The following is a 23932-nucleotide window of genomic DNA, read 5'->3' on the forward strand; positions in this document are numbered from 1 at the left end:
AATATTCTGTGCAAAGCTGTATTTTTATGCTTTGTACATGGTGCAGTATTGTTTAAAACTGTGAACAATTGAAACACCTGACATAGTTGAGTGGCTACATTATGATGCATCCATGTTGTGAAATACTATGTAGCCATCTAACATTAAGCTTGTTACATGAATAGTTGGGAAAGCACCTACAAGTGAAAGTAAGACATAAAATTGGACTTAAAATATGTTTGCAATGGTGTAATAATATGTACAGAATATAGATTGGACTGAAATTCACTCAAATGAAACTAATTGTAATCTCTGAGGCGTGGGATTATGAGTGCCTTTTAAATACTGAAAAATATATTTTGTGATTTTCTTCTATAAGCATATGTCTTTCAAAATCAGAAATAAAAGATGAATTTTGTTTTTAAATGTTTTATGCAGAGATTTAGATAAAAATCCCTCATGCCTTGCATTTATCTCTGACCCAGGAGTCTCGTGGCTTTTGCCAGTATCTATGAAACAGTAACATGGCTAAGGTTAGCTTGTTAGGTTAAGCAAGTAGTTTGCAAGTAGGCTCAAATCAAGTCCCAGATCCAACATCTCTATGTTCTGAAAATATGAATTCAATTTCATACATTTTGCAAGTATACCTAACAGTTGGTCCCCATCTCCACTCCCATCATTAGTTTTTGGCCTCTTAAAGATGGTGAGTCTCAATGATACTATGTTTCATATATATTCTTTGTATCTTTAGAGTGAATCCTTCTTGCTTTTCTCAAAGCCCTTATCATTTATGTCTGTATATGTGTTTTAAGTGATGAAATGTGACATCTTTCAGGTCTACCCTGTATGGTTGTGCAGGTTGGTAACTACACAAACTTGTCTGGCAAAGGTAGTAATTTGGAGCTGAAATACATACCAAACCATGCACCCTAGTGTAGGGTTACCTCTACCTGAAAGAAGGAGCACTTTTTTCTCATTTGCATAAATTTACCATATCCCACTAAACCATGAGCCTACATAGGAATGCTGGGATGGAGGGTGTGTGTGTGTGTGTGTGTGTGTGTGTGTGTGTGTGTGTACACCTTTTCGACTTTCCATAAAGTTATTCTATGCACAAAGGTGCTGATGACCTGTGGTCTCTTGCGTATCTTTTCCCTCTGGGTGTCTGTTCTGCCCTCTGGGTATCTATTCAATTGTCCACCAGAAGCTGTGAGTTCAAGAACTAACTTGCTTCACATCAGCTTCTTGGATGTGTAGACAATGTTTTGGGCTCTGCAGATTTTGAGGTCAAAGAATTCATGAGCCCTTCCTCACTGGAGTTGTGGAGTACTGGATCAGGGTTGGTGTAACAGGTGTAGTGGTTAAGTATGATTTACTCAGCCGGATCTTGTTATTTTTTGTTTTTCTTGGGAATATGGTCTGTTTATTAAACTTTTGGAAACCTGAATGCTTCAAGTTTTGACACATGTTGGCTAAAAACAGTAAGCTTCAGATGCCTATATTGAAGGTCATATAACAAAAACCAATATGGAAAGCCATAGCAAGAAAATCCAGTGCCTTTGATTAACCAAAAATCTTTTTTTTCAAGTCCATGCAAGGTTAAGGTTTTCTTGAACTGAGAAAACCTCAAACTAGTTTTTTGAAGAATGGTAGACTTTACATGTCTCCTTTACTGCTTGAAAAGATCTGTTTGTTACTTAATCTTCTGTTTCTGAATTTTTGCTCCTATGTTTCTTTTTCAGTCAAACCAGTGTTGTTCCTAATTAGAAATTTAAATTACATCTGCTGCAGTTTGTACACACCAGGGGATATATTTATGTAATACTTTTAGCCAGCCAAGATATTTTTCATAACTTCAGCATAACATTTTCATAGGGCGCTTATTGATGAGATGTTATAAAAATTGTGCAAGAATGGACACGAGAGAAGCAATTGTGTAGCTCAGGAGAGACCTTGCAAGAAAACCATTTCTTAAATATATTTTTCTTCTCTCTCTTTTTTTTTGTATGGTGCAAGAACACATTTTCTCTTTGTCTTCTGCTCTTCTTTATATGTTCTCCCTCAGTATGTCTCCTGGATGTGTGCTGTTAGAAAGTGAAAATAATCTTACAAATTGCGAGATTTCATTAAATTTCAATGAGGTAATTAAGGAAACTCATTTTCAAAGATATACATTTACTTCAGTGGCTTGAATGTTGCTTAATCGGGAAATGCCCAGAATACTAAATATAGGTAGGTTGGGCTTGTCTGGATCAGCATCTTTGAGAGTCAGGCTGTTGAAAGGGAAGACATGCAGGTTAACACAGCAGAGGCCCTTGCTGTGGGTGGAAATTAATTGGCTGAAAACATGAATAAGTTATACTTGTTATTCATGTCAAGAAAAAGGGAGGAGAGAAGGGACAGATATTTGTATCTACCAAGGCATTACTCTCTGCCACATGATAATAAAAAAACCTAAAAAGCAGATCCTTAGAAGTAGGCTCCTCTTTCCATAGCAAGTCAGAGGACTAGAAGCCCAAATACTTGCCATGCTTTTTTCTGAATATTATGTTTCAGATTTGGCAATTTCAGCCGAGAAAATGTTACTAAGAAGGTTATTAAGGAATTCTCTAACATGAAACATTTATTACTGGGACCTCTCCTTGAGCCTGGGGTTATGTTAAAAGGCTTTCAAGTTAACAGGCTTTGAATTTAGGGTTGGATAATTCTTTCCCTCTTTTCATGGCCCCACACTGTAGGCTACACAAATTGCAATAGATTGACCGCAGTTCCATTCCTAAAACTAAAGATGCTACTGTGATGTTATCAGACTTGAACATATTCAGATTAGATATTGTGGAATAAGATCTTTTACCTATAGCATGATTTTTCTTTTCAGATCTTTAACGAAATTTAAATTTTGGGCATAAGGGAGGCCCGTGGGACTTGGAAAATTCTCTGTGAAGCTGCTCTTGGTAAAGCCCTAGCAAAGGAACCCTTCTTTGGCCATTTCAAGACCCTGTCTTTTAAACCTCAGCTGGCTATACTTCTTATTTCTTTCCCTCTGTGACTGTCCCCCACCTTGAATTTCTACTTAATGTCCTCTTACTTTGACACTTGTTTGGATATTCTTGTGGTTTGCTCCACAGGCTTCAGAAATTGTTCCTAACTAAAATATAAGCTCCATTAAAGTGGTTGGTCTGCTTTTTCATATCTCCCTTCATTCTTCATAAACCCCTTAATGTGAGTCCATAAATAGGTGCTCAGTAAAGTAGGTTACTTTGGAAGTCTACCAAGAGGCTGGAAATGAGTGACGATCATATCTTCTACTCTCTGCGTCAAGCTGAAGGGTTAGCTGCAAACACCCAACCAATCTAAAACAAAAGTCCTGCATTTGAGTCTGAGTACCATTGCTTAATTAACCTTGTGACCTTCGGTGTGTATCTGTATCTATATCTTTATCAATGATTTAATCCCTGAATTCCCATCAGTCTAAATGTTCAAATATAACTTGATTGATCTACAGCAGTGGTTCTCATAGTGTGGTCCCTAGATCAAGAACATCAACATTGGGGCACCTGGGTGGCTCAGTCGGTTAAGCGTCCGACTTCGGCCCAGGTCATGATCTCGTGGTCCGTGAGTTCGAGCCCCGCGTCCGGCTCTGTGCTGACAGCTCAGAGCCTGGAGCCTGCTTCAGATTCTGTGTCTCCCTCTCTCTATGACCCTCCCCCATTCGTGCTCTGTCTCTCTCTGTCTCAAAAATAAATAGATGTTAAAAAAAAAAAAAAGCACATCAACATTACCTGGGAACTGTTAAAAATGCCAGTTCTCACCCCTCGCCCCTGCCCCCAGACCTACTGAATCAGGAACTCTGCGCTTTAACTGACCCTCCAGGTGATTCCGATGCGTGCTAAAGTTTGAGAACTGCTGATCAGTGTAGAGTCAAATCCCTGGGATGGCGAGAAGCTCTGTGCCGCGATGTTGAGTAGGGTCAAATCCCTGGGATGGCGAGAAGCTCTGTGCCACGATGTTGCTAGACTTGAAGGATTGTGCAATCATGTCACGGCGAGCATTTAAATCCAGTACCTTGCGTTTCATCTTTAAGTACAATGGCTCACCATTGCATCATATTCAAGTGTGCAGCCATTACCCACAGAATTGCAGCTCCCAAGCTCCTATGAATTGAGGAGTGAAAAATCTTTCTTAGGGTGAACAAAGAATATGCAATGGACAAGGGATTAATTTTCAGTAGCAGCCTCCTCATTTTGTATTCATAACGTTGTATGCATGTGAGGCTACAAATGCAATGTCTGCTGATATATGTTAGGTAATTGGGCATCTTGCAGCCCCATTTGCATGCAAAGGTGATTGTACACTTCCCATTTACAAGTCTAAAATTAAAGCCCAGTTTGAAGCAGGCTGAAGTCTCACTGCTAGGAAAATAACAAGATAAGGAAGAAATGACTTCTGTTAATCAGCACTTTTGGCCTCTACTGTTCAATCTTTGCTAATTTGTCCTTTGAAATTGTACATTCTGTGTTGAAGAGAGAGAATTCTAAGAGTATCTGGGGTTTTTAAAAAAAACAACCTTCACTTACAAGCTGATTATTCATAGCATTCCCCTTAAAATTGTACCCACACATATGCTGCAGTCTGTTGCTCTGTGAGGTATTGGTGCTCTTGTGGGGCCACATCCATCATCTCAAAGAAGAGCCTCTCTCCCCTGCCAAACAGATTTACAGACTGGGTCTGTGGCATCATTTCATTTCAGTTCAGCCCACAGTCATCAAGCAGGTACCCTGTGCCAGGCATTGTGCCAGAGGCTGGGTGTGTACAGATCAGTCCAGTTCCAGCCCTCAAAAGCTCACAGTATTTTAACAGCCTCCTGGAATCTCAGTGTTGTGTATATTTGGTTAAATGCCATCTTCCCAGATCCGCACCCCATGAATTAAAATGCTTCAAGGATGCTGCTCTGAGCTCCTGATTCTGTTCTATCTGTGTCCCCAGGGGAATAGGAGACCTAGTAGATCCATGCCTAGGAGAGTCAAAGCCTGGAAGCACAAGATGTGGCCACGTGGCCACTCAGATGGGTCATGAAGACAAGGTGGCTGCGTTGCAAGTGGCATGTATTTCCAGTTTGTAGGAACAAAGAATGCATGCATGTTTTCTGTACTCCCAATGTGGGTCATGATGGAAGAGAATGCCCGGCCAAAGCCATCTCAAAGGGACTTGCCCCTGAGTGCCACCTGGAGGAACGGTGGATCCCTACAAAGACAGTTTACTAGAGCGAACTGTGAAGCAGTCCCTTGTCGGTCTTGATCAGTTGCTTTATATTTCCATATTTGGCCATGTGTACTTGTTTTACTTGACAACTAGATTGTCACCTCCCAGAGAACAGAGCTGGGTCTTAAGAAGATTATCTTCCACAGTACCTATTTGATGGTGATGATCATAAATACAGTGTATTAGCAGCAAGAATGTCTGGAAGTTATATGTATTAGTTTCTCATGATAATCAATTTTTTTCCTCTTTATTCCAGCACAGGCGCATATACCTTGATAACACCAAATGAAAACCGAAGAAATCAGATACAAAGGAGTATGTATATTTATTCATTTAACATTCAGAATGCTTCTCATCTTATAGAGTAGGATTGATTTACTTTGGTTTATAGTTTTATTTTCTGATACGTATAGACTCACCAAATCTTACAGAGTTTTTTCTTTTTTTAACTTTAGCAGCTTTAATTATAGCTTTTAAAATTATTCTATTGTTAATCCTTCTAAATTAGTTTCTCTATGTTAATAGCAGAACTCATAGCACAATGGCAAATCTCAGATTTCTGTTGGACTTAAACAATTTCACATCTACTGCCAATAAATTATCTAGTTCCCATGAAATTGGGTTGACTGCAGATATTTTTACAGGACTATGAATACTTGCAGAGCAGATGAATTATATATGAAACAGATCATGACATAATTTGTCCCTTTCTTGATCTGTCCTGTCCCATCCCTTCTTAATGGAATTTTTCTTTAACCTCTGTGCTCCCATAATTTTGTAAGTATCAGAGTCTGCCCTCAGCTGTTTTTATTTGAAAGCGTCCATTTCCTTGTTCTAGATTACAACCTCTTTGAGGGCAGGGACTACACTTTACTCATTTTTGTCCTTCTTGTACCTAGTGGGTACATAGCCTATTTGAAGTTGTACCGTAAAATAAATGCTGCCATTTAAATTACAGCATTATAACTTAGAGGTAGATGGAGAACTCAAGTTCAACCAGTGCACAAAGAAGTTATGAGGCCTGTTCAATTCAAGCTGTGGGGCTAGCACTGACATTCTGTGCTCTCATGTATTAGATCTTTTTTTTTTTTAATTTAAAATAATTTTTTTTAATGTTTGTTTATTTTTGAGAGAGAGAGAGAGAGTGTGTGTGTGTGTGTGTGAGTAGGGTAGGGACAGAAAGAGAAGGAGACACAGAATCTAAAGCAGGATCCAGGCTCTGAGCAGTCAGCACAAGAGGCCAACACGGGGAACAAACCCACAGGCCGTGAGATCGTGACCTGAGCCGAAGTCAGACGCTTAACCGACTGAGCCATCCAGGTGTCCCTCTCCTTTATTAGATCTTGATAGGAAATTTAATATTGTGACTAAGAATGGACATACAGGCACAACAGGGAAGCAGGTGTCTAAATTAGAGACTTGACTCTCCACCAGACATGTTGCACCCTGGGTGGTACACCTGCATCAATGCAGAGTATGACGGTCATAGCTATGCAGACAGAGACTGTGGGTATTGCCAGCAACTGAACCAGCGACCCAACTGAGTCCCAAAGGTTCTCGCATTTTACGAGCTTGTGATTTAAATACTTTCCAGGAATTTATGCCTCAGTGTGGTCTGGATTTGGGGTATGTTTCAGAAGGTTTTTTCCCCCCCTCTAATTAAAAATACTACATATGGACGTTTGAAACAATGGGGTCTAAGGTGGGGGAGATCTGGATGCGCACTGAAGAACAGAATTAGTATCTCGGGCGCCCCCTGCTGTCATGCAGAGTGTGTATTTGGGCAGTGAGCACTGCTCCACCTAGAGGAGGCTTTCCTGGCTGGTGGTATGGAATGCAAGGGGCTGGAGCCCTCACCCCTAGTTGCGGTAAGTTTGGGGGACGTTCGAAACACAGTGCTGTGGGCATCAGAATTCTCTGGGGCTTTGCTTACTGTGTGCAAAGAGTTCTTACTGACATACGAATATTCTAGTTTTATACACACTCTCTATAGAAAATTCAAAAAGCTAATTGGATCTAGGGTTTTAAAAATGCCAGAATGAGAGGAAAAACAAAACTCCTTTATTTTAGTAAGAGGTCAGGATTTTCCAAATTTGGACTTTCAGTTCATACTCTTGGAGAGAGAGAGAGAGAGCCTCAGGGGTGGGCGCAGCGTCGCCCCAAAGGGTGCCTTCCTTTCCTGGCTATTTTGTGCACTCATGCTTGCATGGAGTTAATTGCCCTCTGATGCTTGTTTCTTGTGCTATCAACGGAACTGTTTTCTTTTCACATTCTAATAATTGATGATTTGACATTTCTCACCTGGCTTAGTTGCTGAGAAAGAGCTGGAAAATCTTGAGAAGTGGAAAGAACAACAGCGAGCGAAGCCTGTTACCCTGGTCCCAAGGCGCTTAGGTAAGCTAGTAAACCAGGTGCCTGGATCTGGGGAGACAGGGCCACCCAGGGATCCTGTTAGCGCCTTGCCTGCATCTGTCTTTGAACGTGCGTTATTGGTTTGGGGGTCATTGTGCTGCTTGGAATACAATGCATTTAAACTTGAAACTCTTAGGTATGCAGGTATGTTGTTTTGGATCTTCTGTGAGAAGCAAATGTATGATGCCCCAGTTATGTGGGAATAAAGTGATGGCTTAATTGCTGAATAATTTAGAGTCTCTTAGAGGATCACTTCTGAAGAAAGTACCTGGGACGCTGCATATGCCTTTTCATAGCACTAGACAGGATGGGAGTAAAAGCTATCACAAGCATATTAATCCTGGCAGTATTGAATGCTAATGGGAAAAAAAAAACAGATGGAGATTCAATTCTAAAACGAAGATGAGAGTGAGCTGGGGACACGGTGGTGGGTATAAAGAGAACTTCACCTGTGTTTTCATTCTACAGATAGAGACCTTTGGGCCCCCAGAGCACATGCCAGTGTGATGAATTGTGTGGGCTGCCTGTGCCTGGTGTTTGAATCATTCAACAGGGATGCCACCTAATGGGAATCATTCACATCCTTTCTTCGCTTTTCCTTTCTCCAGCAGCAGCTGGGAACTGAAAAGACTGGATACGCGGTTCCCACAGATTTCGTTAACAACAAATGCATTAGAGTCAGGGGCTACTTACTGTCACAATAGTTTTAGGAAAGTATTTTTTCCAGGACAAAGGTAAAAATAAGCTAATTCGGAAATGATTTAATGGGTGAACGTAATGGTATTATCACTATCATTCCATTGTATTTCATGAGCGCCTAGGAGGTAAAAAAGAAAATCCTAGAATATATGAAACTTTGAGATGAGTTTGGAACAAAGCCTTCACATTCTTAGACATCTGACTTTCATTATTTCTTTTTTAAAATGTTTTTATTTATTTTTGAGCAAGAGACAGAGCGAGCACATGCATGAGAGCATGAGTGGGGGAGGGGCGGGGGGGGCAGAGGATCTGAAGCAGGCGTTGTGCTAATAGCAGCAAGCCCCACATGGGGCTTGAACTCACAAACTGTGAGATCGTGACCTGAGCTGAAGTCTGGATCTCAACTGAGCCACCTAAGAGCCCCTTTCTTTATTTGTTTTAACTCTCCACTCCTCCCCTATTCATCTACCCTTTAAAATATTGGAATAGTTCCAGGAGATACTGACAGTGGCTGTAACATTAGATAATAGCTTCCATATTCCTCACTGTTTCTTTCCCTTTCCCCAGTTCCCCACAACAGAGACCGAAGGGCCACAACCGACTAGGCCTTATATATCTTTGGGGACTCAGAATAAATGTCTCTGTGGTGTGTTTATCAGTTCAATTACAAAAACTACAGTGGATGCAAATTGTTTTAATGCATCTTCTGTGCGAATGAATCTTTCAGAGAACTGACACTTTTAGTGACCAAAGCACCAGAGAATCATTTCAAAGGAATCTTTATAATACACATACCAAGCTTGCATAAACACCAAGAAATCCCTAAACGGCAATTCTTAGATGATTGGCAAGCTGCAAGGATTTCTGTCCCCGAATTATTTTAGGTTTAAGAGAGAATAGGCAAATAATCTCACTTCCATATTTTTCTCTTGAATACCTCAAGAAAGAAAACTAAGGGGTATGGATTGACAGTCACTAACTAAAATATTAGTAGTTTTAAAAACCTGGTTATAAAGACTATGTAATTTTCTGGTGGCAAGACCCCTGAGGATATCCTACACTACGCTACTAAAGAATGAGGCAGTAGGGTCAGGAGAAGACAAGACAAGCAAAGCAAAGCATCATCAGCCTGAGTAGGCTAAGGAATGGCCATCCTCAAGTAGGAGGAATGTTCTAGAGTATTTTTTATTTTAACATTTTATTTATTTTTGAGACAGGGAGAGACAGAGCATGAACAGGGGAGGGTCAGAGAGAGGGAGACACAGAATCCGAAACAGGCTCCAGGCTCTGAGCTGTCAGCACACAGCCCGACGTGGGGCTCGAACCCACGGACTGCGAGATCATGACCTGAGCCGAAGTCAGCCGCTTAACCGACTGAGCCACCCAGATCCCCCTGTTCTAGAGTATTTAAGACCGGCACTATTTAGCATGTACCATCAGGTGTAAATTCAGTCTAAGTGAAGACGTGACTACCCACATGACTGAAAACCTTTGTAGGATTCTCCTCTTCTTTTAGGCATATGGTACCATGCTCTGTCCAGAGCATGTTTTCTCTTTTAAGAAATTCCCATCCTCTAATGTCTTGTTAAGAAAACTGTTTATATCCTCATTTCCAGGGGCACGAAAATGTTAAAGAAACTCATGGCGTAGACTTATCATGTATTAATTAGTCTCTGATGGCTGACATTTCAGCTTAATATTCATGTTTCACCTTTGTGACTTTTTTCCCTGTAGGTGGAAGCCAATCAGAAGCTGAAGTCAGGCAGAAACAACAACTCCAACTGATGCAATCGAAATACCAACAAAAGGTCAGAATCCATCTCTTTTAGTTCAGTTTTGGCAAGGAATTTGAGTACTGGCACTTTCAGTCGCCATGAAATAATACATTTACCAAAAGCATAAAACCTTGAAACCGATTACAAAAGGAAACTCTCAAAATCAAAGAAGTCAGGAAGTAAATGAAGAGACGACTCTCTAGACTTCTTATCCAAGCTGTACATCAGTCAGCAGGACCCTTCACAAAGGGATTTATTTTTTATAGTTCAACCCCTGCCACGTTTTGAAGGTTTTGCACCAAGAACATGGGTTTGCACAAAAGTAGTACAGAAAAGATTGAAGATGCCAGTGACTTTTTAAAAATAATGAGGCATATGAGTTTTATAATAAGGAAATATCATCTGCTGTCTCTCCTCCCCAACCTGGGTGGGTGGGGTGGGAGGACAGAGAGACAGAGACCAAGGAAGAACCATGAGAGAAATGTCACGGACAGGAGATGCAGCCTGACAATTCTCTGTGATCTTAGTAGTGGGAAATGCCAGCCTATCATCATGGCGAGGTAGAACACAAACAATACTGTAATTTGTCTCTCATCATAATTTCGTGTTCCAGAGGTTCAGACTGAAAAATAGTAACTGTTTTTTGTCCTCTGTAATTTCAATACAATTTAGCTAAAGAGAGAAGAATCTGTAAGAATCAGGAAGCAAGTGGAAGAGGCCAGAATACAACAGATGAAGGCAGTTCAGAGACAGAAGGTAAGATAGTGGAACGGATGGTGAGCTACCACTGACCGAAGGCTCCCTGTGTGTGCCAGGCTGTCTTCTGCACACCGCCCGTATGCAAATTCGTTCAAGTCTCGAAACAGCCTTACGAGTATAGATTATTCTTATTACTTGCATTTACAAATGAGGAAACCAACACAGAGAGGGTAGGTAACTTGCCCAAGGGTTCACGGCCAGTAGATAGGAGAAGTAGGATTCAAATACAGGCAGACTGACCTCAGCGCTAGGTTTTTGTTTTGTTTTGTTTTGTTTTTCCTGTGTTTGTTTAGTTCTTTTGAGAGAGAAGGAGAGTGGGAGACAGAGGGAGAGGGAGATGGTGAATCCCAAGCAGGCTCTGTGCTCTCGGTGCAGAGCCCGACGCACAAGCACAGCTCAAACGCAGGGAACTGTGACATCGTGACTTGAGCCGAAATCACGAGTTGGATGCTTAACCGACTGAGCTGCCCAGGTGCCCCTCAGAGCTGGAGTTCTTAGTGACCACACAATCTCACCTCCCAGGCAAGTGATCAAGTAGTGGCTGTGTATTTGACCAGAAGGCAAAGCGGTTAGTAACACCAGCAATTCATGGTGCACTGCCTTTTCCAGGGTGAGTGTTAGATAGGTGAACATGCCTCTCTTACCGGTGCAGGAAAAAGTGTTTTTTTGCATTTGCATTTGCATTTGCATTTGCATTTGCATTTCAGTATTAGTGACGTGATAAAGCTCACAGTGATGTGTTTAGTTTTGATAACTCTTTCCAGAGCTAGGCAAAAAATATCTCTTAAAACATGCTTTTCTGCTACAGAAGAAGGAAGAATGTAGTGTTGTTCTACCCCCACCCTTCTTCCTCCTCCCATTCCCACAAGGTCCTAAGCTGTAGTAGGTTTTAAGTATTGGAGGTATGGGGGCGAGGGGTTGGCTCATGATACTGACCACCAAGTATGGCACCTGCTGCAAATATAAGTCATGGAAACACACTTCCTATTCTTGCTGTCCTCCTGCCTGTCTGGCTCTGCAGCTCTTTCTCCCTCCCTCCTTCCCTTTCGTTTTTTCTTTTCAAGATTGAGGGTTGGTCAAAATTTAAGCCTGGTTACCAAGCAATGGATATTTTTACCAGTCACAGTTAATGAAGCCGAAAGGTGATGGCCTGTAAAACACATGAGAGTGTATGAGCCTTACCTGCCGTTTACCTGGCTGGTGAGCAGACTGTCTTTCTTTATAAGGTGTCTTGTTATGTTGTATGATCTCGGGCAGCTCTCTGCCATGCCTCTACACTAAGCCCCACCTCCTCTTCTTCCCTCACGGCTCCGGGAACATCTGTCAAGTGCAGAGATGTGGGCTCTAGGGTAGAGAGAAGCCTGGACTTCTGCATGCGGAACTGTAATGAGATGCTGGAGGTGTAAGACAAAAGAATATAGGAAGTTTGCTCACAAAATTTGATTTGGCAGTCTGTTTCCAATTGATCAGCTATTACACCTTCACTCAAAAGATTTTTGTGACACTAATTTGTTTTTAATCTCTAAAAACATGATTTCGAACCTCTCTGTTCCCCATGCTTTTTCATCCAACCGCCCCCTCCCAATTTTTCTTCAAAGGGAAGTTCACACTTTGGTCTTGTGATTGTAGAGGAGACGGCCCCTTTACATAGTCCTTCTGCATTTCAGTTGGAACTAAGAAAATCGTCAGATCATCACCAGGAATTGAATTAAGAGTCTTGTAGATCCTGAAGAACTACTGTGTTGCAACTTCTTATTCTAAAAGCCATTTACTAGTTGTCATTTAATACCCATACTTAGCTGACTTGTGGGTTATTTATAGCTCATTTCTTCATGGGATCAAATAATGTATACTATTCAGAAATGTTAGTGGCCGAAATGGTCTTCATTTTTTTTAAGCTTGTTTATTTATTTATTTTGAGAGAGAGAGGGGGTGGGGGAGAGAAAGGGGGCAGAGAGAGGGAGAGACAGAATCCTAAGCAGGCTCCACACTGTCAGCACAGAGCCCAACGAGGGGCCTCAACTCAGGAGCTGGGAATTCATGACCTCAGCTGAGATCAAGAGTTAGATAGATGCTTGGGTGGCTCAGTTGGTTAAGCGTCAGACTTTGGCTCAGATCATGATGAGCCCAGCATTAGGCTCTCTGCTGTCAGACTTATGTCCCCAACTCTCGCTCTGCCCCTCCCCTGCTGGTTCGTTCTCTCTCTCTCTCTCTCTCTCTCTAAATACGTAAATAAACTTAAAAAAAGAATCAGAGTCTTAACCAACTGAGCCACCCAAGTGCCCCTGAAATGGTCTTATTTAACATTGAGTAAAAGCAGCATTTTCCTCTTTCCAAGTTGTACTATAACACTAGGTGTATAACAATCATTAACTACAGAAATCTTAATTGGATTTGCTTTTCTAATGTGATAATTGTAATGATTATTGGTATAATTTTGTCCAAAAGTGAGAGATGGGGAGAGAAAGTTGATATGTTGATCCTTCCCATTCAAAAGATGTTCCTTGAACCAGCCCCATGGGCATCACTTGTTAGAAATGCAGAATCTTGAGATCCCCAAACCTTTGAACCAGAACCTGCATTTTAATAAGCTTCCCAGTTTATTCTTGTGCATATAAAATCGAGGAGCATTAATGTAATCTACATAACAAGATAAGGAGCAGCCTCCCCTGGTCCTTCTACGGACCTGATTTCTTTGGTTAATTGCCCTGCGCTGCCACCGTGACCTAGCTGTTCTTATTGTACATAAATCTGTGGCTTTTCATAGTAAATGTGAGCCTATTTAGTAGCGTGTGTCAGATAAAAGAAAAATGGACATTAGCCATCTAGAAATGGCATACTTCACATTGCCAGTGTGAAAATGGCCAAGGGAAGCAATAATGGCTGTGCTTATGGAGCATTTATTCTTTAAAATGCATGGCAAACACACATATGGACACCAGCCTGCAAAATACCGCCCTCCTCCCCAGGCGAATGGCTACTGTCCAGGAACTCCGAGTCAAGTAGAAGCTGAGCAGCCTGTTGCCACCTGAGAACCCCTAGCTTGGCCTCTTGTCTTAACCCTGTTGCCCTTCAGTTTTCCCCTCTCCCAAGAGGGGTCACCTCCCCCCCAACCCTGGGCCTCTAATTGCTTACCACCTGTGTGTGAGTGAGGGTCAAGTAGACTATTCTCTGCTAGCACATGGGGGTGTTCTTTGATCTTTAATAAGCAGAAGGTTGTGAAAGGCAGCCAGCCCTTTACTATCCGGTCTTGTCAATGGGTTCAGGAAGAGTTAGCCCTATAGGTGAAGGGGAAATTTGGAAAGGGCACTAGGATACGTTAGTCAAACTTTTATTCCCAGTCCTAGACTAGGTTGATGTTATGTATTCTTCCCCTGGTGTACGAGAGCCTCCTCAAATCCACCTGTGAGAGTGGATTGTTACATTTCCAGGATTTTTGTAAACTAGTTGACTTCACTGTGGTAGCTTGAAACCCTCCCTGTTGGGAGTATTTTCACCAGGGAAATCAGTAAACGCTACAAATCAACTTTCCCCTCCTCCTCTTTGCTAGAGGAGGTTGCTGAGTTTATCAGTATACCCCTGCTTGGCCCTAAGCGAGAGAGGGCCTCGCTCATCTCCCCCCACCACACACATTCCAAAGCCAAGTGCCTGGGGGCTAAGGAGGGCAACAGTTTCATGAAGTATCTGGCATATTATATGTCTGATACTTATTGACTTAAAACTAGATTATAGCTCATGTGGTAGGCAGAGTAATGACCCCTCCCCTGCCCCTCCGTTCTAATCCCTGGAACCTAGGACTATGTTACGTTACGTGGCAAAGTGGAGGGATTACATTTGCAGGTGGAATTAAGGTTGCTAATCAACTTACCTTCAGGTGGAGCTCTGCACTCTCCAGGTGGGTCCAGTGTAATCACAAGGGTCCTTAACTTGGAAGAGGGGGGCAGGAGATTGAGAGCGTGAAGAGATGTTAGCAGGGGGAGATTTGGCCTGCCGCTACTGGCTTTGAGATAGAGGGAAGGGACCACGAGCCAAGGAATGTAGATGACCTCAAGAAGCTAGAAGAGGCAAGGACAGAGATTCTCCCCTGGAGCCTCCAGAAGGAAAGCAGTCCCGCTGACGCCTTGATTTTAACCCAGTGAGACCATCTTGGACTTCTGACCTCCAGAGCTGTAAGATTATTAGTAAACTCGTGTTTTTTGAAGCCACTAAGTTTTGGCAAATGCGGCTTCATAATGATGTATTCATTTCTCTTTCTGGAATTCCATGAAACAGAGAGAATACCTCGAAAATTAGAACGTCAGAGTGAAAGGAAGTCGTTACATAAAAGCAGTGTACGAGTACTTTGTACATACGACTACACATACAGGGGTATAAGTACTTTCTTTGCCACTGGATCCTGCAACATAAGTAGACAGATTTTCATAATCCTCCCAGAAAGCCTTTTACCTACAATTCTGCACTGTGGGAGCAGACCTCCACTGCGGTTTCCCCCCATAATCCTATTGATGAATTAGGTAATACTTCGATTCCTCCTCCAACCCCCCCCCCCCCCCCACAAACTTGCAAAATGAAAACCTTCCGGTTCCGTGTTAAAGAACCTCCCTACCTCCCGGATTACTCTGATTCTGCCTTTGTTCTACTTCTGTTTGAAATAATATTACACAGTGGCATCTAGTTTGTAAATACTTTCACTTAATACACAGAACCTCCTGGGGTCTCATAACGTCAGAAAGGGCAGAAGCCAGCCCGAGATCTGAGTGGCACCTGATGACTCTCCTTGTTTTTTTCCGCTCAACCAAAAGTCATAAAGCTGATAGTTATTTGGAGCACCGGGAGTCACTAGGTTTTATGCCGGCCCTGAGAAACCTTGTTAGTTAATTTTCATGCTGTAAACTGAAGTAGGAAGCAACGAGTAGAAAATAAGTAGATGCAGAGATGCATACTTATACACATTTTTAAGCAATCATGTGTCACTATTTCTAGCAAGCATGTAATAGCAAGGGCTAACAGTTTAAGACAGATTGCAGGGTAAAGCCACACTGAGGAACCACTTTCAATATTGTCTTTATAAATTAGGAAAAATGTCCATTTCTGACATCTCAAGGAACACTAGTATTTCCCAGAAATATGGTTCCTATGTTTTGCATTTCATGGTGGATGAATTACTGTGGGCAGTTAGCGCCTATTGTTAAAATCTAGTAGGATCCTGTTAATCCCCTAACGTTGGGATGTATGTCTTTGAAATATAGAGGTAGTACTAAGAAGGTAAGCTGTTAGCTTCTCTATGCCTCACTTCCCTTATCTGCAAAATGGGTACAGTAATAATACAGTGGACCGGAAGGCTTAGAGGATACAGTATGTGCAAAGCCCTTAGTACAACACCTAGTAAGTAGTAATCACCGACTGGGGGTTCCTTAACCTAATTCATTGTAAAGGAAAAGAAGTGCTTTAACACGATCTCATTTGACTCTGTTGTATCAAGCTGTTTTGTGGAAGGCCAAGAATTATTCTTGTGTTACATATGAATTGGTTCCATTTTTTCACTTTTACTAAACCTACACGAACGAGGTTGCTGGCGAGAAACAAACACACATGACGTGTGTGTGTGTGTGTGTGTGTGTGTGTGTTGTAATTTTGCCCCACCAGATTTGTGGGCTTCCCGCTCAGCTGGGTCTCTAACAATACCTACTCTGCATTCCTGGCCCACCCCTAAGTACCAAGATCTTCCTCTCCTCATGTTCTTCTTACTGTCTTCTTTCATTTTCAGCTCACCATCTCCTCTCTCACTTGCTAGGCAAAAAAGTCCATCAGGCATAAGCACCTTTATCTTCCTGTTTCCTTTACTCTTCCTTCGCTGTTTTTACTCCTATCCCATCTCAGGAGAAATAAGAAAGTGTTTTCTTCATTGCTACGATAGATGCTTCCACCTGTGTTTGTTTTTTCCTCTTTCATCTCCTCAGGAACTTTGCTGTCCCATCGGTTAAGCCTCCTTTTGTCCTGTTTTGTCCCTGTCCCACCCCCACTCCCTCAGTCTCTTGGTGTAAAATCCTGCTCAGATCTCTTCTTTTAAAAACAAAGGATCTCTCCCTGTTCTGGTTTCCTTTCAACTCCTCTGTGCCACGCATCGTGGTTCAGCTGCTTGAAGGCCTTTCTACCACATTTGGTTCCCAAGTGCCAGTCTGTGGACTGACTTCTAGCAATCACCTGAACCAATGAATCTCTTGTTTTAAGAAAAATGTCCCTTAGGTGATGCTGAGCACAGCTGGCCTAGGAACCTGGTGTCTTTGTGTTCTCCCCTCTAATTGTCCCTTGGTGGACTGAGTTTGACTTCTGTCTCTAGTACTCCACGGTACTGATCTAGCTAAGAACACCAGAGGTGCTCTTAATTGAAAAAACCACCACCACCAACAACAACAATGGAGACTCTTTAATTCCTACCTTACTTAAACTCTTCGTAATATCATAACTGTTAAGTACTCTGTCCTTCAAATTCCACCCCTCTGGATTTCCAGATCCGTTTCCCTCGTGTTTTTCTGCTACTGATGTTCTATCCAGGTGCCACCTGTGGGGCCGTCTCTCATCCCTGTGCCTGTGCCACCATAGTCTTAGGTAAAAGTCCTCACTTTTACACATTTAAGGATTAGTTATTGCTTGTGCTGGCGATTTTTGAAATCTGTATCTCTAGTCCATATTCCTGAGTCCCAGAACCATGTATTATACCGTATGCTCGATAGTTCTTTCCAGATGTTCCCCAAGTAGAGCTCAAATCCAGTAAGTTCAAAATGAAACTTCTGTTCATTCTGATGCTCTTAAAGGCCACCCTGTACCATTCCCCCTTGCCTCACCCATTCTCTATGGATGTAGTCCACCTCCTCTTCTTTTCCCCCTGTCCTATTATATCTGGCCCCTGAATGTTTCTGGAATTTGCCCGTCCTTCTCTGTCCCTGTTGCCTTAATTTGGGACTCCTAATTTATGGGCCGATTACCGTGAGACCCGCTCCATTGGTTTTTATGTTTGTGGTGCTTTCTGCAGCTCACTTGTCTACACTGCTTCCAGAGTGAGCTGCTTACTGTCCTGCTTAAAATAACATAATGGCTCATCATTGCCTTTACTGAAGCCCAAACTCCTTCACTTGGCATATAAATTCTTTTGTAACCACCCCTTCCCTTTTCCTCAACCTTATCGTCCACCGTGTCACTACGAACACCTTTTAATTTATCCATGAGCTGCTCCAGGCTTCCTTAAATTGGCTAATTCTCTCATGCCTTTGTGTATTGAAAAAATTGTAAGTTATGGGAATATCCCTTCCCTCTCCGGGGCCACCACTAGCCCATCATTGCCTTTGTGCAAATTACAAGCAGATTCTTCATCCAGGTGGTCAGTTCTGTGGGTGCTCAGGTTGGTGATTGATAGTACTTTTGTGGAACATAGAAAAAGATACTTGTGCTGCGCTGAAGCACCCTGTGCTGGGATCTAGGGTTTGGTGAGCTGAATGCCAGCCCTCCTTTAGCCTCCCCAATCCCTTTGCCGGCCCCATGGGTAGTGAGCAATCTGTACAATGGAGTTAAGTTAAGCCCTGTTCCCATCACCTCTTCCTCCTCCTGGAAAACTTGCTTAGATTTGTCTAGAATTTCTACCTCTCGTTAGACCATGGTTCGTATCCTTTAATTTGGTCATTAACCCCTTGGTGAATCTGAACAAAGCTATGGATGAGCCCACTCTCTGTAGAAATGAGCATACTCTTAACACAGAGTTCATCATGAACCTAGGGGTTAGAAACTACATTCTGAATGTCACTCAACTTGGCTCCTGTGCCCAGGGTGGGGTCTGCCACTTAGTAGACACTGAATGAATGTTCATGGAACTGTTGAAAGAGTACCTACTTCCGTGCTTTTTCTCTGTTCATATTATTTGCAAACCTCTAATCCCCCAACATATTTTACAGACTGTCATCGTTGGTTCCTTGTCTGCGTTCCCAGCCAGCCTCTGAAATTTTCCAGAAGAGGCACTACTCTGCTCATATGTATTCTCAGCATCTAACATAGGACCAAACATATAATAGGCATTTGATAAATGTTTGAGCAAATGAGATTTGGTAATATTAAATGATTTGTTTAAGGGCACTCAGCGAGGATGAATCTAGAGCTGGTTACAAAATTTTTTCTTTTAGACCCCATGCTTCTAGACATTTTATACTTGTGTATATATGTATAAGTATGGTTGGATGACTTCTTAACTCTGTGCAAAATGAAAAGACCTAAACAGTATGACCAAACTTAAGTATTTGGATTATTATACTAAAACAGCTCCTACGTTGTTAGGTATTGAATATAATTTTTTTTTGCAGATACTCTGGTATTTTGTAGTACTTCTCCATCAACCTCTGAGAGATAAACAGACCTTTGTTGGACAGAATTTAGCTACTGAATAACTCATGAGTTAAAAGTTATCAGTTATTCATGAGTTGAATTCAATGCTAATCTATTAGTGACAAGATTAAAACTGAGTTTCCATTTTGTGACCTTGCTAAAGGAGCCCCGGTCTCCAGATCCTTGTGTGGTTTTCTTGCCATTTTTGAAGTAGCATTTCTAACAGTAGTCTAATGAGTACCTACTGCTTGCTTACCGTCTTTTACTGCCCCCCACTTTTTTCCAGAGATGTAGGGGCTCCTCACAGTCTACCATTTTGGTCTCATGAGTCAGGATTTTTTTCTAGGTTGAGATCCTGTTGATTTATTTTCACAATTCTCTATTTGTTTGCTTCCTAGAACTTGTTTAATTAATAATCCAATTGCTTTGTATTCTAATTGGTTCCTTTGGCAGTAAATTTCGTGTATGTTTTTTTTTTTTTTTTTTTTTTTCCTGAAACTGAAATCCTCTGTTTCCCTTTTCAAAATGGGACCAGTAAATGGTTCTGTGTGAATGAAGACTTTCATGGAAATGAACAATATGAACTGTTTTCCCCCCTCTTTGAAAGATGGGAGCCAAACTAATGTCAGGGTTTAGAAATGATGAGTTCCATTATTCCCTTTTCACAGGTCTTCCTGCCAGGAAAATCCAATTCCTTTTATTAAAGCAAACCCAGCTGCTTGCTGTCTCCCTTGGATTCATTTAAAAGTTCAAGTCTCTCCTGTGTGTAGAATTTGTTTCAACTCCCCATTAAGCTTGTTTTCTAAGAACTTTACTTGTTTTTCATAGGCAAGTTTAAAAAAAAAACACAACAGTTTATGTCATAGTGAACAAAAAGCTCCAGGATTATTTAAATTGGATTAAAATATGCCAGAGCCTTGGTGACTGTAATCTCAAATATGAAGTCCTTTGTTTCTAGATTCTCCAAACAACTAATTAAAAAAAAGAACTCTTTTCCATTCCATTTTTTATGACATTTGCTGTTCAGTCTCTCAACAGCTTTAAGTATATGATTCTGAGTCAGAAGGGACTTGAGTTGGCTTACTGAAAATCTTTTTCCGAATGCTTTAGTGGGATGTGGGTTTATATGTATAAATTTTTTATGAACTACTTAACCATTGCTTATAATTTTCATTTAACATACTTGGTGTGGAAATTTCATGTTTCCCTTAAAACATCTTGAAAACACTTCTTAAAATATAAATGTTGCTATCATTTGAAGTAAAGAATGAAAATGTGAATACTGATTCTGCGATTATACCAATCAAGTTGGGAGAGGGGAACCATGGAAGGAACTTGGGACTCCTCGCTTTCAATAAATAGTGACGATGGGTTGAAAGAGCACATCTGGGAGCAAACCATAAGAGACTCTTAAAAACTGAGAATAAACTGAGGGTTGATGGGGGAAGAGGGGTGGGAGGGAGGGGAAAGTGGGTGATAGGTGTGGAGGAGGGCACCTGTGGGGATGAGCACTGGGTGCTGTATGGAAACCAATTTGACAATAAATTTCATACTAAAAAAAAAGAAAAAGAAAAAGAAAGGGCACATCTTGGAAGTCCTGGTAGGTACCAAATTGAATAACTGAGGCCACTTGAACCTAAGGATTTGGGACCTTGGGTAACTTTAATACCACGATTCTGCTTCAAGTTTCCCTAATAGATTGCATTTTGATACTTGCAATTTCAGAGCAATAAACTAGAGGAGAAAAAAAGACTTCAAGAAAACCTCAGAAGAGAAGCATTTAGAGAGCACCAGCAGTAGTAAGTTTGTATCTTCAGAACTTTGTACCTTTACAGACATTGTTTACTCTGCTTTTGAATTCTAGGTAACTTTCCAAGACCTCTGGTATTGGATTATGGGCTGTTATATTAATTCTATAATTGAACTCTGTCATTATGTAAGGTTTGAGTTTGGATACCTCTGTACCCACCAGAGTATTCTTCATTGATTTGAAATAATACTGCTAAATTTGAGAAATCCTTGATTCTAAATAACTTGGAGGGCTGATTCTTTGAAAATCCAAGGTACTTCTGATAATGTTGACTTTCAAAACACTGATATAAGGAAGATAATATTTGAAAAGAAGCACTCTCAACAATAGCCAAATTATGGAAAGAGCCTAAATGTCCATCAACTGATGAATGGATAAAGAAATTGTGGTTTATATCCACAATGGAGTACTACGTGGCAATGAGAAAGAATGAAATATGGCCCTTTGTAGCAACATGGATGGAACTGGAGAGTGTGATGCTAAGTGAAATAAGCCATACAGAGAAAGACAGATACCGTATGGTTTCACTCTTATGTCTATCCTGAGAAACTTAACAGAAACCCATGGGGGAGGGGAAGGAAAAAAAAAAAAAGAGGTTAGAGTGGGAGAGAGCCAAAGCATAAGAGACTCTTAAAAACTGAGAACAAACTGAGGGTTGATGGGGGGTATGAGGGAGGGGAGGGTAGGTGATGGGCATTGAAGAGGGCATCTTTTGGGATGAGCACTGGGTGTTGTATGGAAACCAATTTGACAATAAATTTCATATATTAAAAATAAATAAAAAATAAAAATAAAAAAAATAGGGATGCCAGTATCTCTCCCATAAGCCATTTGTAAGGATGAAATAAAATAGTTTACATAAATGGCTTAAAAGTACCTGAATTCTATGGAGACAGAAATGAAACTTACAGGAGTCCTTGTTGAATGGATCAGACAACTTATATTTTGTAGAGACTGGGTAGTGATTCTGGTCCCACCCAGAATTGGCAATTGGCTTCCACTTTCAGATGGATTATCATCTGACTTCCTCCTGTTCTCTCTTCCCATTATTGTACCTCATTTTCAGAATTTCAGATCATTCTAATGTGGGTGTGAGCATATGTGATGCCCTAACACGTGTTGCTCTTCTAAGTACAGGGTCCTCTGTTTTTCTCCTTGTGCCGCAATTATCCTGCCTCTATCCTCAGCAGCTCCTCCTTGCTTTGAGTCTCAGAGAGAGGAGTGGGAAGAAGTTTCTCAGGGCTTTACTTTGCTTCTTGGAAATTAGGTTACTTGGCCTCTGCTACCCAGGCCACAAAATGGGAGATGGGGTGGGTTGGGGACAAGTGCCAATGAGTAACGTCATCTTTTTAAAGTTAAAATAGGCATTGCCCTCATCTGAGTCATTGATTCCATAGCGTGTCTTTCCCCGCTGTTCTTCTAAGATAGGCATGGGGGTGAGGGAGCTAGTGGGAAGCTAAACACCAGGAAAGATGAACTGTCTTAGAGCTGGCAGGAGGGAGGCAATAGATTAAGGGTGTATTATTGCCTTTCCCTTCATTGCTTAGAGGATGGATGAGTGTATTTCTAGGCCAACCAGAGGAGTTGAAGGAAATAAGGGTACAGTTGTAGCCTAGAGACACAATAAGAACAAATGTATTTATCCCGTGTCATTCTAGTTTTAGGCTGGAGAAGGGAAGGCCTGCTTGCCAACGAGGGGTCTTAAGTACAGGACAAGGAAGTTGAACAAACCCATTCTCTGGAGAGTTTTAAACATGGTAAAGTGGAGAATAAGAGGTTCTCAGAGTCTGAAAGGACATGGGAGGTTGTGATACTCAGTCACCTTTCTTTCATAGTCCAACTTTTTTTATTTTTATTTTTGAGAGACAGAGAGGTGGAAAGAGGGAGAGGGGAAGGGGGAGAGAGAGAGAGAAGCCCCCTCCCCCCCCACCTCATGTGTGCACAGGGGAGGGGCAGAGAGAGGGAGACAAAGTATCCAAAGCAGGTTCTGCTCTGGCAGCAGAGATACCTGTGCGGGGCTCAAATTCACGAACTGTGAGATCATGACCCAAGCTGAAGTCGGACGCTTAACTGATTGAGCCACCCAGACGCCCTGTCTTCCAGATTCTTGAGGTGTGTTTTACTAAACACTGGAGATCAATCACGCTTTTTCTCTGAAGAAAAAAGTTTTACCCTTAGCCGCCTCCTATACCATCAGTGGAGCTGAATTCAATTACACGCACATTTCACTCTTGCTCTTTCTTCTGCTTATCATGAAAGTCCCAGTTAACCAGGAAAAAGGAGTTGAGCAAAAATGAGAAGTATCTCAAATTGATTTTTAAAGCGTATTGAGAAACGTAAAAAATATATGTGAGGGTTTTTTTTTGAAGAGTATTTTGTTTTGAACTACTTTTGAAATTAAAAGACTAATAGCTCATGAAACGAATGATCATTATATAGCTAGAAATATGAAAGGGACTCCTTGGAAAACATGGACCCTCTGTATAACAAGCCTTTATCATACCTTCTTATAATCGATTTTTTTATGGTACAAAAATTGTCTAGGAGAACTGTTAGGATTGTTTTTTAAATTTTTTTTACATTTATTATTTATCTTTGAGAAACAGAGTGAGACAGAGCGTGAGCGGGGGAGGGGCAGAAAGAGGGAGACCCAGAATCTGAAGCAGGCTCCAGGCTCTGAGCTGTCAGCACAGAGCCTGAGGTGGGGCTCAAACCCACGAACTGTGAGATCATGACTTGAGCCGAAGTTGAACGCTCAGCCGTCTGAGCCACCCAGGCGTCCCAAACTGTTAGAATTTTAATAGCACAAAGATTTCACCAGACCAACCAGGCTACTCTCCATTCCCCAATGCGCCCTTCCCGCACC

The 23932-nt window shown here is 41.5% G+C and overlaps 1 protein-coding gene across 3 annotated transcripts in view; it reads left to right on the forward strand.

The window, feature by feature from the left end:
• The window catches only part of EPSTI1 (epithelial stromal interaction 1), a 97737-nt gene that overhangs the window by 11775 nt on the left and 62030 nt on the right, over positions 1-23932 (forward strand). For all 3 annotated transcript variants that reach the window (XM_042926514.1, XM_042926425.1, XM_042926530.1), the window contains exons 2-6: positions 5498-5556; positions 7552-7635; positions 10087-10160; positions 10800-10883; positions 20982-21055. In XM_042926514.1, the coding sequence (XP_042782448.1) occupies positions 5498-5556; positions 7552-7635; positions 10087-10160; positions 10800-10883; positions 20982-21055 (375 nt within the window). The remainder of the gene's footprint in view (positions 1-5497; positions 5557-7551; positions 7636-10086; positions 10161-10799; positions 10884-20981; positions 21056-23932) is intronic.

The sequence above is a fragment of the Panthera leo genome, chromosome A1 (genome assembly GCF_018350215.1).
Source record: "Panthera leo isolate Ple1 chromosome A1, P.leo_Ple1_pat1.1, whole genome shotgun sequence".
In the NCBI taxonomy this organism is placed as follows: domain Eukaryota; kingdom Metazoa; phylum Chordata; class Mammalia; order Carnivora; family Felidae; genus Panthera; species Panthera leo.